The sequence below is a fragment of the Nematostella vectensis genome, chromosome 8 (genome assembly GCF_932526225.1).
Source record: "Nematostella vectensis chromosome 8, jaNemVect1.1, whole genome shotgun sequence".
Taxonomy (NCBI): domain Eukaryota; kingdom Metazoa; phylum Cnidaria; class Anthozoa; order Actiniaria; family Edwardsiidae; genus Nematostella; species Nematostella vectensis.
The window spans coordinates 3,338,105-3,354,355 of NC_064041.1; the positions used below are offsets into that span (position 1 = coordinate 3,338,105).

General features: G+C 40.3%; 1 protein-coding gene across 3 annotated transcripts in view; it reads left to right on the forward strand.

Annotated features, from left to right (window-relative positions):
• LOC116613702 (mucin-2) overlaps positions 1–16,251 on the forward strand; it is a 71,160-nt gene that overhangs the window by 2,308 nt on the left and 52,601 nt on the right. The window contains exons 2-23 of one of the 3 annotated variants that reach the window (XM_048731019.1): positions 560–659; positions 1,965–2,163; positions 3,593–3,737; positions 4,102–4,164; positions 5,793–5,972; positions 6,691–6,816; positions 7,307–7,453; positions 7,926–8,228; positions 8,447–8,637; positions 8,885–9,031; positions 9,423–9,573; positions 9,885–9,947; positions 10,471–10,641; positions 11,011–11,130; positions 11,380–11,579; positions 11,912–12,014; positions 12,434–12,633; positions 12,784–12,930; positions 13,193–13,343; positions 13,788–13,841; positions 14,394–14,555; positions 15,040–15,156. In XM_048731019.1, the coding sequence (XP_048586976.1) occupies positions 560–659; positions 1,965–2,163; positions 3,593–3,737; positions 4,102–4,164; positions 5,793–5,972; positions 6,691–6,816; positions 7,307–7,453; positions 7,926–8,228; positions 8,447–8,637; positions 8,885–9,031; positions 9,423–9,573; positions 9,885–9,947; positions 10,471–10,641; positions 11,011–11,130; positions 11,380–11,579; positions 11,912–12,014; positions 12,434–12,633; positions 12,784–12,930; positions 13,193–13,343; positions 13,788–13,841; positions 14,394–14,555; positions 15,040–15,156 (3,240 nt within the window). Of the gene's footprint in view, positions 1–559; positions 660–1,964; positions 2,164–3,592; positions 3,738–4,101; positions 4,165–5,792; positions 5,973–6,690; positions 6,817–7,306; positions 7,454–7,925; positions 8,229–8,446; positions 8,638–8,884; positions 9,032–9,422; positions 9,574–9,884; positions 9,948–10,470; positions 10,642–11,010; positions 11,131–11,230; positions 11,263–11,379; positions 11,580–11,911; positions 12,015–12,433; positions 12,634–12,783; positions 12,931–13,192; positions 13,344–13,787; positions 13,842–14,393; positions 14,556–15,039; positions 15,157–16,251 lie in introns of those variants that run through there. The other 2 variants (XM_048731020.1, XM_048731021.1) reach the window with 2 other exon arrangements.

Consider the following 16,251-nt stretch of genomic DNA (forward strand, 5'->3'; position numbering starts at 1 on the left):
TAATATCCCTATCTTTCTAAAATCTTAGAGAAAATTGCAAAATTTTCTTCTTCTTCTCCTCTTCTTCTTCTTCGTGATGTCATTCTTCTTCATCTTATTGTTATTTTTCTTCCTCTTTTTCTATTTGTTATTTTCTTCTTCTTCTTCTTCTTCTTCTTCTTCTTCTTCTTCTTCTTATTGTTGTTGTTGTTGTTGTTGTTGTTGTTGTTATTATTATTATGAACAAAAGAACTCTATACTGTTATAATATTTCTGTCAGTTTCTGTTTGAAATTTGAATTATGCTTAATGTTTTTGACAGAGCAGAGCAGCCCCCACCCCCTCGCAACAAATAGCTCTAAAACTTCGCTGAAATCCGGATGCCGGAATTTTGGCTGGTTAAAACAGCCGAAAATACCGTAACCGAACTTCGGCGAAAACATCCGAACTTTCGGATTGAGAACAAAAGGCCGTAATTCCGTGAACTTCGACCAATTTCTTTTGCATAACTTTTCGTCAGAACTGTATATCCCTTGTCTAAATTGTTCTACCAAACATGCATGAATTATTTTTTATTGCAGAATGCGAGCCTTTCCCTCAACCACCGGCCCTGGGGTTTTCCTTCTCTGGTGCATTCAACTTACGACCAGAATCAGATTTCATTGCCTCAAGTGTAAGGAGGTAAGGTTTAGTTAAAACACCTTTCTTTTTATGTGCCGTTCCAAATTTAAATACATTCAAATGTAGATAAAATAATCGGCTTCGTTCATTTGCACGTGTTTGTATTCATGAAAGAATGGCTAGCCATGCGCAAAGGGGGGGGGGGGGGGGGGGGCAGGGAGGCTCGATTTCCAGCCCGTTTCTTACGGCCCTCAGTACGTTGCGCCGATGAGACCTAGAGACGGATGGAAATAGAGGGGGGGACTTAACATAAAAGAAGACAGGGTGATCGAACAATTTTTCAAGGGGACATCAGACTATACTACGTGTATTCAGATATTTTTGTAATCTGAGGTTTTATCTCCTTATGCTCATGGAATCAAACCTTATTCAAATCGCAATTTTTTTTTAATTGATGTGACTTTTTGTAAAGTGTCATTGAAATTTGAGCTTTTCGTCCCTGAGCTGATACATAGCGCAAGGATGATCAAGGAAAAATTATCTTAAAAAGCCAAAATCTGGTTATGTGCATTACGGCCTCACGATAGTTGTGTTTTGAAAATCAGTCCGTAATACAGGGAACCTATAGCCATTGTAAGAAATTTTGTCTTCTTTCTCTATCTCGAATTGCGCGTTTTCCGGGTTTTTCCGTCATGTCGGTAGGTGTGATCTTGGACTGAAATTAACCCTATCCTTAAAGTCGCCTGACGAAGGCGTTCGTCATTATTAAAACCCTGGAAATCTTAGGGTCAAAAATTGCTTTGACCATACCCAGTGTAATATCTTTTCTATTGGCAAATTTGTCACTGACTATACCCAAAGTGCTTTCCCTTTAATATTAGTATTAAAATTGATTACCGATGTCTACCTACGTCTCCCTTTATTTGAGTCCCTCCGTGGATAGTTCTGTGGTTTTCCTCCTCTGATTCACTCAATTTACAGCAATGAGGTAAATGTAGTTATAGCGCGGAGCTCCTAGGTAAAGCGGTACGTAGAGGTATAGAGAGTTGCAAAAGGATTCCTGTGGATATGCCGTTCTTGAACCTGCGGCCTCTAATTGGTCGAGCGAAAATTTTGGCGGAAATTTCAGTCTCTCGCGTGACGTTAGCGAGACATTAACTTCAATAAAAGTTTCTGTCTGTCTCAGCTTATCTCAGCTCAAACTTGAATTGCAGCTCGGCGTTAAGTTCTTAGGAAGGTATCTCTTCTAACTGTCGTGTCTCTCCTTGCAAAGCCGCAAATGTTTGCACTCTTCATTCTAATTTAACGCTTGTCATTTCATAGTGCTAGTTTGCACCCATGATTGTCACGGTTGTCATTTTATAGTGCCGAGTTTGGGGCTGATGAAGCAAGGATATCAAAAGCTGAGCAGGCCTGGTGTCCTTCAGAAAAGGAAGATCAGTGGATTAAGTTCATCCTGGGTGGGGAATACAAGATTTGTACAGTGGCAGTAAAAGGAAGAAATGCTGATGAATACGTGAAACAGGTGAATGTGGTCTTCAACCCAGAGAGCTCCATCGAAAAGGTACCACACGCAACAAGGCATCATACACATGGCTTTATACAACGACACTCGTAAATCGCGTTCTCTGATTGGCCAAGGGTCCTTAAAGGACACACGCACGCTTGGTGTCAGCATGCGCGCGTGCTCCTCAAAACTAGATTGTATAGTAAGAAAACACTTTAATTGTTGTATAAAACAATTACACCTTTTTGTGCGTTTGTCCTATGATAGATGCAAGGAAACGTCACAGCGTATCATGAACAACACTCGACTGCATCAATGAACTGTACTTACTCTCGTAGACAGTCTTTGGAGTTGGGGGCGATAGCAGTGACTCTGTTAAGGTATCCCAAGGGGTAAAGCAAGGGGATCCATTGAGTTCGACGCTATTCAACTGCGTCATTGACTGGGCGGTCTCAGATCTCGACCCAAACATAGGCGTCTTACTAGGGGAGTCTCGAGTCTCCTTTCTAGCTTACGCTGATGACCTGGTTCTCCTATCGGAGACCGATGCTGGACTGACAGGCCAGCTGAACTCAATTGAAAAGAGTCTAGCGCTCTGTGGTCTCCCTCTCAGTACGGGGGACGGTGGTAAATCTGCTTCGGTGAACATTGTGATTGATGGTAAAGCTAAGCGGTGGGTTGTAAACCCTACCCCCTTCCTACGTGCGTCCGGCGGCAAAATTCGATCTCTCGTCACAAATGAGACGAAAAAGTACTTGAGCACTAGCATTGGAGCCCAGGGCGCGAAAGCTGCTGAATACAAAGTATTCAAAGAAGCACTCGATAACCTGTCTCGGGCTCCGTTGCGTGCTTAATTGTTCATGACACGCTGTGACGCCATCTGTACATCTATTAGAGGAGAGACACACGGCGCTCACCAAGGCATCATACACACAACTGTATATCCACAGAACTTGGCGCTTACCAAAGGCATCATACACATGACTGCAGGCCCGTACCCAAGGGGGGTGCAGGGGGTTCGAACCCCCCCCCCCCACAACGGCCAAAGGTCTACTTTCGGTTCTGAATAGACGTGCAAAACTACAAAGCATAAGCTAGACCACTCTGGTATGTAGCCAAATCCGACAAAATAAACTTCTGGTGGAGATGCTGCAAAGCATAAAAAAATCCCTCTTTTTTTTTTCGAGAGAAATATCTGAGAAATGACCACTTTCTCCCCCCAGGAAAAAATTAGGTCCATTTTATCGGATTCCGCACCCCCCCCCCCCAAGATATATCCTGAGTACGGGCCTGGACTGTATATCACAGAAATAAGCTCTCACCAAAGTGATTTAAACATGACTGTATATTACAGCAACTAGCGCTTCCGCATCTCTTTGCATGGCGCGAGCAAGATTGTTTGGTCATTTCTTAATACATTTGCATTGTTACGCGGGTTTTATGAGTAATAACGGTTTTCACGGGGCTCCATTGTTCTTTATTATAGGCAATGACAGTAACCCTCACATCTTTTGAAGTGGAGTTCTTTGCTGTAAACCTCCCAGATGACTATCGAGTTGAGGCAATCATGATGAAGCCAATTACATACTTCTCTTGGCCATGTCTGGGGGTAGAGTTCTATGGTTATGGCAGTAAGTACATACTTCTCTTGGCCATGTCCTTGGTCGTGTGGAGAAGACAATTACATACTTCTCTCGGTCATGTCCTTGGTCGTGTCGAGAAGACAATTACATACTTCTCTCGGCCATGTCTGGGGGCAGAGTTCTATGGTTATAGCAGTAAGTATATGCCAATAAGCCAATAACACACTTCTACGTTGGCCATTTGTGGTTGTGGGAACAGAGTTTTATAGACGTGATAGTAATATCATCTTAAGGCCACTACAATACTTCTCTTGGCCATTTTTGGGAGTAGAGTAATATGATAGTAATTACCATAGGCAAAATTATGAAAGTAGGTGTGTTCATACTCACATAACTACGACTCCTTTTACAGAACTGTACCAACCGAAGGGCACCACAGAACATGTTTATGCTCATGAACGTTTATTTGCCCCAGGTACTGTAGCCTGAAAATATGAGTCACAAATTGTACATTTTGTAATTTAAACGTTGAGTTATAGCATAATTTGAAATAATTCAGTTCAAATAAACTGATTTATAGTAGCTTTTTTTCAAAGCTCGATCTTTGTTTAATCGCAATTACCGAACTGTACAGGACCCGAAATGATCCCCAAAAGTACCCCAACTGATCCCGGGACCCGAAACGATACCGAGGAGTCCCCGAAATCAACCCCACGGAATTGCGGTAATGGACAAAGGGAAAGCAGAAGAAAGCACTTCCAATTCTTAAAGCATAATAAAGGGTTGAATCTATTTCTAAATAACATGACTAAAAAACTTAAATTCCAATACAATACTTCTATTTATTACATTGCCCCGGCGGTAAACCCATAAACAGAGTCCAAAACAAATACACAACTTTTAATTGCTACTGAAAGGAGTACAACTTAAACATAGCACAGCCAAAGCACAGCCTTGCTCAGAACAACCAAACTTTTGACCTTCGAAACATTTGCAGTTCCAACACATGATTCTGACACTATAAATCTCGTTTCCGGTAAACATCACCCCTAAAAATCTATATTCATTTGACAACCAAACGTGTTTTTCACCACGAAATCCATGTTCACACGAGCAAATATTTACCGACAGCCGGTTTGGCCGAGAAGATGGAATGACAAAAGCACACTGAGTAATGCACTCGAAGAACCCTTTTACTACCGTTGCAAAATATTAAGAGATATGGCTTTTGTTGAAAGCAATATGTGAGTTTTGAATTTCCTTATGTAGTAGTGCGTACACCACTGCATGATTTCTCTCTATCTCTCTTTATGATAGGTCTTTCATTCACCGAACACAAACAAACATTTTCCTACGGGAAAGCAGAGGCATGTCTAATCTGTGGAGACATTCGTTTATGGCTTGTTATGTTTAAATTATTTATTCACGCCTGGTTCTTCAAATTACCATCACGGGAATTTTTATTTGACCCCAATTGCTGACTCAACCAAGCTGTCGAAAGCTGTATTTCCCGCGCAGTCGTATATAAAAATTCAAATTTCTGGATAGTAACAAAAATGACGCTAAAATGTTTCATATGTTTTTAAGGCTGAAGGCCAATCCTTCCACATTCCTTTTATTTGTCTATTACTGCAATTCCTTGGGGTTCATTTCGGGGACTCTTGGGGATCGTTTCGGGTACCGGGATCATTTGGGGTACTTTTGGGGATCATTTCGGGTCCTGTACAGAACCTTCCATAAACTAAAAATATATTTGTAAGTTGTTTAATCAAAGCTAGCCTTATCAATAAGAAGAACGTAATCAACGTTTGTGTTGTCTAGCTGTGTTTTTAGGCTAAGTTCTAGCCTCGTGTTATACATTATCCGTACTCAATTCAAATGCCTGTAAAAAAGATGAAACAATTGACTCGCTTTATTTTCTTGCTTCATACGACGTTTTCTTTTTGTAGTTGCACAAAAAGTAAAATTTGGTTTCACTTTTAGCGACTTTGCGGAAAAAACAAGTCTGTCTTATCTTTCTGCCTTTGTGGTTTTATTCGCCATCGTGGCATTGCAAGGTGCAGGAAAAATGCCTCGTGTAACATGACTCTAACTGTCTTCCAGGGCTTCCCTGTGTTAACAGCGTGGGCGCATGCCAACCTGGTGCAGTATGTCAAGTGCCATTTGGATATTCATACAAGTGCACCTGCCCCATAGGATACACGCGGTACAGAAACGGCAGCATTGATAGGTCTGATGAAACTAACGTCTTCAGCCCATATGACCCGGCATTTACATGTGTAGGTATGTATGTACTTCAACAGACTTATCAAAACATTTGATGATCTTTGTTGAGCAAGAGATTATTTGCATCGTAATAAACCAGACACACCTTACAATGATACCTGTTCTCTTTCAATGACGTCATAATTATTAACTGTTATTAATTATTGATTACAAAGAAGTATTTTGACATACAACAACGACGAAAAGACACTCAAGGGTGCTGAAAACCCCTGATAATGCGACGATAGAGGGCAGTTTATTGCGCCCGGTCCTATTTTTTTTTAAGTGGAACTGCTCTATGGTCGACCCTCAACCAAACCAGAACGGTGTCATTCTTTAGTCTAGGCCTAAGATGGTTGTGTAAATAAACAACGCTGAATACGCTAAAGTCACTTATGGGTGCAGCAATCCATGTAATATGATCATCGAAATAAATCAACAAAAGGTTGAGCTGGTTTGAGCCACTTTGAAAACAAAGTAGTCTAGCTCGAAACATCCGGAAAACCATCTTATTTTCACAGTGGCACAAAACCTACTATTTTAGCTTTTGTTATTTTCCCTGATTCAACCATGCCTTAGCAGACCAAGCAGTTATTTTACAGCGTGTCTGTAGTTTTTTGTAGTCATACCACCTAGTTATTCTATAACTGGTCTGTAGTTTGGATAGTCATTCTTATACACCTACTTATTCTACGGCTAGTCTGCAGTTTTTCAATCATACCAATTATCTTGATAGACAACGACGAATGTACTGAAGACACCCATCGATGCGCAATTGAAGGCGCCATATGTACCAACACTGAAGGCTCGTATAATTGCACCTGTCAGCGTGGATACACTGGAGATGGCTTTACGTGTACAGGTAATGTGTTGTTTTTAGTTTTACAAAGTGTTAGCCAGCTTTCTCCATAATGGTTTGTTCTTTTTATATTGACATTGCTGTGTGCAGGCTTTGTTATTTTACATTAGTAAAATAACAAAGCCTGCTCCTATCTAGAGTATCATGGTCTTATTATCAGGGTCATTATTCTAATTTACAGGCAATTCCCTTGATTCTAAACTTGGTATTGTTTTACTTGGTTGGCTTCGTAGGGCTTTCACTCCTTAAAATCAAAAGAACTTTCAGCTCTTATAACCCTGCGTTTTTTTTATGGAATGGCTACGCCGTCAGTTGTACTAGCGCTAAGGGTTAACATTTAGTGGAAATTAGACATTTATGATTATCCCAATGTATCAAACGAGTGAACTAAAAAAATGTGTAGAGTTCTTCAGGCTATCTTCTGTCCACCTCTAGCCTACGAAAAACTCGTGGCGCAGCCCCCTATATTCACCAGTTTTTAATGTTCTGTCAGCTACTCCAAGAGCTATATTATCTCCGATGAGTTGCATCGAAGAAGAATTCCCTTGTGCTTCTGGAGATTGCGTTCCTTTAACTTCTGTTTGTGATGGAAGTGCTGACTGCAACGATTCTTCAGACGAGGCGCCCGAACTTTGCGTTCGTAAGTCCGTAAAAATAACTTCATGTCTAGGTTATCTTGCTACCAGTGACTGCTATTTCATACAAAGTGCCTATCAAATATAGATAAAGCTGGATGCTAGGCCTTTTAGGGTAAATAGTTTCATTCTCATTTTCTATTATCTTTAAAGCTGCAGACCCTGTGTAAATTTATTGACTCCGTTTATTACCAAGTTAACCTCAGCCAGCTATTTCTAGTCTACATACGACAGCACAATTTTTACCCGTCAAGCATTATTGGTTGAAAAGATAGTAGGCGTGGTTAGTTTATCAGGTCTGTACATTTCTCGAGACAGGCCTGGGGCCGGTTCCTAGAAAGCAGGTTAGCACTAACCCAGAAATAAGTACGGCTATCTTGACATTTGATTTGATAAAAAGGGCTTTTATTTCTGGGTTAGCGTTAACCTGCTTTCTAGGAACCTGGCCCTGAACCGTATCAATAATTGTCAACATAGGGTACCCGGATCCACTTCGCTACATTGTACTGAGTTATGGTGATCGATGGATGCCTGACTTGGAGCATGCCCCTCTTTGTCGCTACTCGCACGGTTTCACCTTCACGAGGAATGAGGTCATCAACGTAGGGTGTATGCCACACCCAAACTCTCTGCTCGCATATGATCTGGAGCCTCTACCGGATACCATTGATACTAACACAGAGGTCATACTCCGTGTTGGTTCGGATAGTCAGGGACGGCCTACATATGCAATGGGGAAAGTCAAATCGTGCGCTGGGGATCAATGCATTGTTAATATAGGTGAGTCTCAAAGGTGACACTGGATTTGCTTTAGTTTTATTTGTGGAGTAAAATGGCAGAAAAGCTTGATTTAAATCAAATGACCCCTCCTCTGTTGTGTCTTAAATGTGGAGCGGAAAGCTATCGAGAACAAGACCAAACGTCAAGCTTTCTTTAAAACAGCTTGTGAATATTATTGGCGTCTTGTATAACCGTATAATCCGTATTTGTCTATTTAGTTGGCGTTTCAGGACAGCGCGAGGCGCCTGTTGGAATCAATCATAAAACGTTTCTCAGCAACCGAGGTAGGCCCGTTGGCCTCGATAGCATAACAGTATCATCAGTATATAACAGCTCTTATGGGAAAGACAAAGTGATACTGGCAGAGCATTCTTGGTGTCCAAGTAACAAGTGGTCTTCGTGGATAAAGGTGATCATGGGGGAGATGATCTTAGGGGTAAAATCCTTCACCATTGATTATAAAGTGACGAACTGCTTTATATTTGTTTTTATATGAATATTGAATATTTTTGCTTAGGCTTGCATCTTATGATATCTTGATCTTTAGAAGGAATTCATCATACTGCTTTTTTTTATCAAAACATAAATAAAATAAAGCGATTTAACGTGAACTTTAGTCAATGCTCTTCAGGTATTATTTCCCATTTGATGAACAGGTAGATCTTGGACAGAAGTGGTACATTACAAAGCTAGAAATGAAGGGCTTACCAACAAGCTACGTGACGCATTTCCACATGGCAGTCGGATCAGGGGATTCCATGGACAGCCTTACGTTCATAGTAAATGATGATGGCTCAAGAAAAGTACGTGAGTTACACTATGATGGCTGTATGATGTATCGAAAGAATCCTATGCGCAAAATTGCATGTGGACCGCAAGAATGAATAAGTGAAATAAATCAACACAAGGTTGAACTGTTTTACGCCTCTGTGAAAACAGCGTTAGCCCTTCGTCGGGGCAAAAGAGTATTTGAAAACATCAGTAACATAGCGAAATAAACTACTCTGTTATCACAGAGACGTAAAAACTACCCTTTTTTGTGTTCATTTGTTTTCACTGATTCCACAACGCCTACGCTGGAGACCACCAGATTTTCAGGTCATACCAAGGCGGTAAAATTATAAAGGTTTTCATTAATTGAACAACTAACAGCTGAAAATGCTCTTCACAAGAAATTTTTTTTTTTTTTTACAGATATTCCACCGCCAACACACTGGTAGGCCAGTAATGGTGAATGGTTTAGACAGCTGCGCGGAGCTACAGGCGCCCACCCGTTTTATAGCTATTTACCCAATACTCTTCTCATCCTTCCCTTGCCTAGCACTGGAGATATATGGCTGGGGTTGTAAGTGCGAATTTTTGTTGTATTCGAAACGTAATCACTAATTTGCTTCAGTCAAGTGTTTCACTAAATGACCAGTATCCAGTCCCTCCATAGATATTCCCGACATTCCACTATTGAGTGAATATACCCTCTGTATTGGTTCTAGAGATTCCCCACTTGGTTGTAGACGTTCCCCTATTGGGTAAAGAGCTTTCTTTATTGGATGCCGATCTTTCCCTATTGGGTGTATACCTTTCTTTATTAGGTGTTGACCTTCCCCTATTATTAGTTCGTTTGTTTGCAATGCTATTTTAACGCTATTTTTTTTAAAGTTGTGACGCTGTTCGAAGAGCCTTACTCGCCCCGTGTATGGAAAAGCCAGCTGCGACACAGACGTAAGTAACGCTCAAGATGGGAGGCATGAATAGCAAGCCCATATCTGGAATTAAACGCTGATTGTCTTATTCGGAGAATGTTATGTTTGGCTGGTTAGCAGTTGTTACGAAGATCATGCGCAGTACGTGAATGCGTAGGAGACCAATGGCCCAGTGAATACCCCCCCCCCCCTCGTACAATTTGACAGTTATTTTTTAACCCCAAATTAAAAAAATATATAACATTAAGAGCATTGTTATTGAATATAATAAACAAAATTTAGAACATTGTTATTTCATGAGAACATTGTTATTGCATATCATTAACGACATTGAGAACATTGTTATTGCATATCATTAACGACATTGAGAACATGTTATTGCATATCATTAACGACATTGAGAACCTTTCTATTGCATATCATGAACAACATTGAGGACACATTGTTATTGCATATCATTAACGACATTGAGAACATTGTTATTGCATGAGAACATTGTTATTGCTATCATTAACTACAAATATGTTCCATTTTTTAATCAGCTGGCGTAAGCAGGTGTCGGTACAAACACCAATGCCCGGCGCATGCGCATTGCGTAGAGTCTGGTATCGACGAGCATGCAGGAACATCGTACAAGTGCGCGTGCGATGATGAGTACGTGGATTCTTTTGGAAAAGAAGTCTTTGATCCTGGCGGGCATGTCCGATGCATTTGTAAGTAATTTTTTCTATAACGTACGACCAGTAAAACCGTGGAAATAAATAGTGGAAATATATGTGAAATATTAATTATTTTGACCAAACGTTACGAGCTTTGCAAACAGTCAAAAAGGAACTTGTCTCAACAAGTCTTTCCGCCTGAATTCTCGCTCAGTAGAAGAAAATACATTCCAAAATTAAATCGGATTAAAGAAAGGCTCACTGTAATGTGCAACATTATCATTGTCTAGTTTGTTCCCTTGGTAGAAAATATTCCTGTGTGTTCGTCATAATCCTCATATCATCCTTATGATTTTTCAAAGTCTTTATTGCTGAGGGTGATGACGATTCCTTCTAGCGATTCAGGCTTTTTGTTTTAAGCAGATAATCCGTGTCGTATCAGCGATATCTGCAAGAACGGAGGAACATGTACCCTGCTTCAGGAAAAGCATCATTTTGTCTGCACGTGTCTTCCAGAGTGGACAGGCCGCTATTGCAAAATGCGTGAGTATAACTATTTTATTTATTTTGTTGATGAAATTGCCTTTGACGCCTGTCCTTGACTTTCCCGGAACTAATCTCTTCTTTCTTTGGTAAATTTCAGGGCTTGGGTTTATTTTAAGTACAACTGACAAGGTTATTGGAATACCTTTTTTTTTCAATAAAAAGGCCTAACAAACTTAACGTACAACATTCCCTGCAGTTTTCCCCGTCGTCCATCCTTTATGATGCTTTCATTTTGTTTTTTTCCAGCGGCTATCTCTACTCCTAGTTTTATTTTGGGCGAGATAAGAGAGGGTGTATACGACTGGAGGTCGTATAAAATGATATCACAAAACGGTACTCATTTGAATCTATCAAGAGATGGACAGTCCCCATATCTTCTGAAGTCTTATGAAGATGTTATCTTGGATTTACCACTGAAAACTTCTGCTATAAAACCAAATATGATGGTATGTTTGACCCTTCCCCTTATTCATTTTTTTAATCGCTTAGTTCCTTCACCTGTTTTAAAATGTTTAACTAGGGCTTAGAATTCTCGTAATAATACCACCAGATTAAATGCCCACAAAATTACGCAATCTCTGTGACCGAATCCACGCTTTATAGCCAGGCCATTTGAAAACGAGTTGCTCCATTCTAAACGGAGCTCACGAAGAGTACAGGAACATGAGAACGACTGATTTTGCCTTGAATTGCGCCAACAGATTTTTCAAAATTAATGTGTGTATAAGCTAGCTATAGTAAGCCTGAAGCGTGTTTTTGCATTGTGTTTCTTTTGAAGGCTCTCACGGTCATAGGAGTTGACAAATATGACAGAAAGTTTTATGCAATTGTAACTATTCTTAATGTGTCCAATGACGGATTCGCCATGATCAGGCTTACAGGTAAGGGAAAATATGTGTAAACTATTTTACTTATTACTTTGTATAAATTCCCATGTTTGTAATTTTTTTAAATAATTGTCTCGTGGCGTTGTTTTTAGCCACCAAAGTCAAAGTCTGAGTGGTTATGGCAATGGTTTCCTTTTGCTCTTGAATTCGAGCTAATATTCCCGATATTCTCACTTTCTTGTGATATTACTGAGTGAAAGGATCTTTTCAATAAAGTGTTTTTACATTTTCCCCTTTATGGTATCCCTCGAACACATGGAAGCTCAATACCAAACTACGTTTGGCTACTTGTTAGCGAGCGTCTGCGCAGATCGATACTTGCGGGAACTTTTGATTATTTGCGTTTCTATCATCCTATAACGAAATAATATCATGTTTTACCTTAAAAAGTCATAGCATTCTTTTTTTTACAGAACCTACGAAGTACCAAAATTATTCGCTTGGCGTTGGAGTGAAGAACCACTCGCCTCAACTCTATAACTTTCCACGTGTACCCAATGAACAGATAACAGCATCTTCATATTATAAAGACGCTTATCCACACAATGCGCGGTTTGGGTACTGGAAGAACTGGGCGGCCGATACTTGGGATATCCAATATCCATGGCTTAAGGTATGATTTTTTAAATAATTGATCTTAAAATATAAACTCGGGTACTCATGTGTGCAATAAATAATAGTTAATACCAAAATATAGTACTCTTATCGATGAGATACAGAAGAGGGAAATGGATAATTAGCGGAGCTGCTTCTTTTTCCCCAGGTTGACATTGGGTATCCTTCTTATGTGGTGAGAGTCTGGGCCCATGGAAATCAAAAGGATTTGGCCTATATTAAGGAATTTGAGCTAGAAATGGGTCTAAAAGATGATCAACTTGAGCCAGTCTTGACACCTGAAGGCAACAAGATGGTACGTACTGTACCTGCACGTATTTCTTAGACTTGAGGGTCTTATGTACGTTTCTACCCGAAAGTAAAAAACATTCTACAAAATTGCACTAAATGATATTGTCTTTCTGCGTCAACGTTGGCGTTCTTTGTTCGCCAAAGAATACACTAAGAGGCCGGTTTTTCGTTGTTCTTCTCATCAAATGAGTATTAGCTGGATATCTTCTATAGAATGGGTTTTAACGTATTAGTCACGACTTGGCTGATGGTACTTTTTTTTCCAGGTATTTCACTTAAACACTTATCAGCGGGAACAGGCCTTTGACCTCAATGGACTGTCGAATGTAATAGATCGACCACACCGATACGTCAAATTAACGGCCATCAAGTCCATTGTACGGCCGAGTATCGGTATTGACATCATGGGCTATGGCCGTAAGTGGAACCGTTATCATTTCAAAGCCATTGTATTGCCGAACTCGTTATTGGCTCCATAGACCTTGGACCTGCCTATGGTCGTTAGTGAAAGATTTTATTTCCAGAGACTTACGTTGTGTTTACGTGCCAGTAAATGAATCTAGTTTTAGAGTTTTCATTCAAGCCGTGAAAAATGCAAGAGATACGCCAAATTAGTTACTGAAAGCTCGAAAGGCAGATACAAAGATTATACTGGATGGATTGGATGGACAGGCTGGAAGTGTCATTAACTATTGTCTATAAGCATTAGAGTGGTTTTTAAAATCCCGTGCAGTTGTTAAAGTGTAATAGCCAAGCCAGAACAAAAGAGAACAAAGACATTACAGTGCATTAGTACCAAATAAACTAAATAGTATTTCACGGGGTTTTGAAAACCAAACTACTTTCTTTCAACTGGTTTAGGCGCTGATGCAAGAGGAATTCCAGTGGCTGATATTCGTGTGCTCAACCTTAAAGGTAACATTTAGGAGCCTTAGGATTTAGGGGATTCTACAGCGTTTAGCGCTGGATAAATCTAACATGTGCGCCGTTGTTGCTCTCCGCCGTCCATAATGCCCGGGGCAGGGACTCCTTTAAAAGCAGAGAGGTGATCAATTTTAACTAAGGCTAAGTCCAAACGTTGTATTATCCATGAGCCGTATTCAATGCAATTGCATGCAAATGAAGGTGAATCAATCAACTCGATTCATTAACATGCACTTGTAATGAATACGGCTCATGGATGATACGACGTTTGAAGTTAGCATAAGGGCTAGCACTTTGGGTGTGATCAACAGCAATTCTTACCCCTAAGAGATAGTACATTAGGTGTGGTCGAAGCAAATTTTTAAACCTTAGAGAATACACTCAAAACAAATTTTCAGAATTTTATTGCGCTCCTCTTAAAAGTCACCACCATCTGTGTTGTCATTTAGTGTTGTTATTGGATAGGATGTTTCATTTGTGTGAGACCCGCAGAGATCACCATTGCATACCACAAATATTCTAAACTTCCAGCTCATTTTTCAGGACTTAATAGATCCGTTGCTGACTTAATGTGCCCCGTGAACTCCGTGGCAGTAGATAAACCGTATGGAATCCCTGGTGCTGTTTACTGCCACTGTCAACACCCTTATGAGTCTACAAACGGCGGCATAGACTTCTTTCCACAAGCAACCGTGACTTGCGCATGTGAGATCCTGTGACATCCGATACTATAATTATATAATACTATAATATAAAATTCTTTTTGAAAAAGAACACACACAATAATACTATAATAAATCATTATTTCCGAAAAAGAACAAACACATGCAGTCACTGCTGGTTGGGCGAGGAAGGCGACATCGAAATCACAAGCTTGCAATGCAACGAAAATTATGGAACGTGATTTTCTAACGTGATTTTTTGTTGTTGTTGTTATCGACTGTCGTTGTATCCCATATTTAATAAGCTTTTCCATAAAAGAGTACTTTGAGGGAATCTCTTCCTGCCTAGTTAATAGTGACAATAACAGTAATGCTCTTGGAATTGGGACTAAAAAGAAGTTTAATGGAGTTTCCAGAGAAAAATGCATAAGGAATAAGAAATAGCCGCTTATAAAAAGGTAATTGTACACTACAAAAGAAATAACTGTATTACAAGAAAAAAAACGTAGAATTTATCTTTTTTATAGTAAAGAATCCTTGTAAGAAGAACCCCTGTGCTAACGACGGTGTTTGTGTTGCGTCTGGCTACAATAACTTCACGTGCACGTGCAGTGGCTCATGGAGAGGACTCAAATGTGATCAACGTGAGTACGGATAACTCGGAAGAATAAGTCTAATTCCAAAGGCTGTTCAAAGCTTGGGGCGGTCTTCAAATTGCTATAAATATCATTTCTCTCGGCTCCCTAGTTACTAGTTTTTTCGACATAACGCGAGACAAATACTAGAAAATGATAATCTCAAACCAAAACGATAAAATATACGTTCAGCCTAATGTTTAAGGAAACTTTCACGACCGACTAGTGACTTATGTCGGCAGATAAGCCATATTTCTGGTTGTTATTGTTGAAACTATCTATTTATTGAAACTTATTATGGATGCTTTTTCCGTATATTGAAGCACATGTTTCTTCTGACAGTTGCTATAATAAATACATTTAAATCCTGCGCTAGTCGTTAAAAACATAAACAACGCAAACACCGTCATTTGAGCTTCCTGGTAATTTATTAACAAATCAAGGTAGAATTACCAGGGTTTTGTGTGCAAGGGAGGGAGGGTGTGAATCGAAATCTGCGCTGCGCTCTGATGCTAGTAGCAAGTGGTGTGACAAGCCCGCAGTCCAGTAAATAGCACCACAAGGAATACCTCGGTTTCCGAATTCCCACTCCTCCCTTCCGGGCGCTTACATTCATTATTCAGTCATTCATTAAACACGATTTTAATTACAGTACAATAACATTTTGGTAGCTAGAATTAAACCTATATTAATCATGTTGGGGGGGGGGGGACTAGGGACTTTCAGTGAAACGAGTGGGAGGCGCGAATCGCCCCTCCGGGCCTCCCAGCCCCGTCTTAGGCTTGGGAGGCGCGAATCCCCCCTCCGACCCCCCAGCCCCATTCCAGGCTGGAGACTTTCAGTGACACCGAAACGCGTTTCGCGTAGATTAATAATTGCTGGTTATTAATCTACGTCGGGACCACTTCGCGTAGATGGATACTTAGCAGAAGTAAATCTACGCAAAACACACTCCGCGTAGATGGGTAATTAGCGATGGTTAGCAATCATTAGCAGCGGGACTGGGGCCTTTCATAGAAACGAGTGGGAACCTTGCAATTAGACCTCCGTCTGTCCTGTGGTATACCGAGCGTTCGAAGGATGAAGTGCGGAAAAGATTATTGC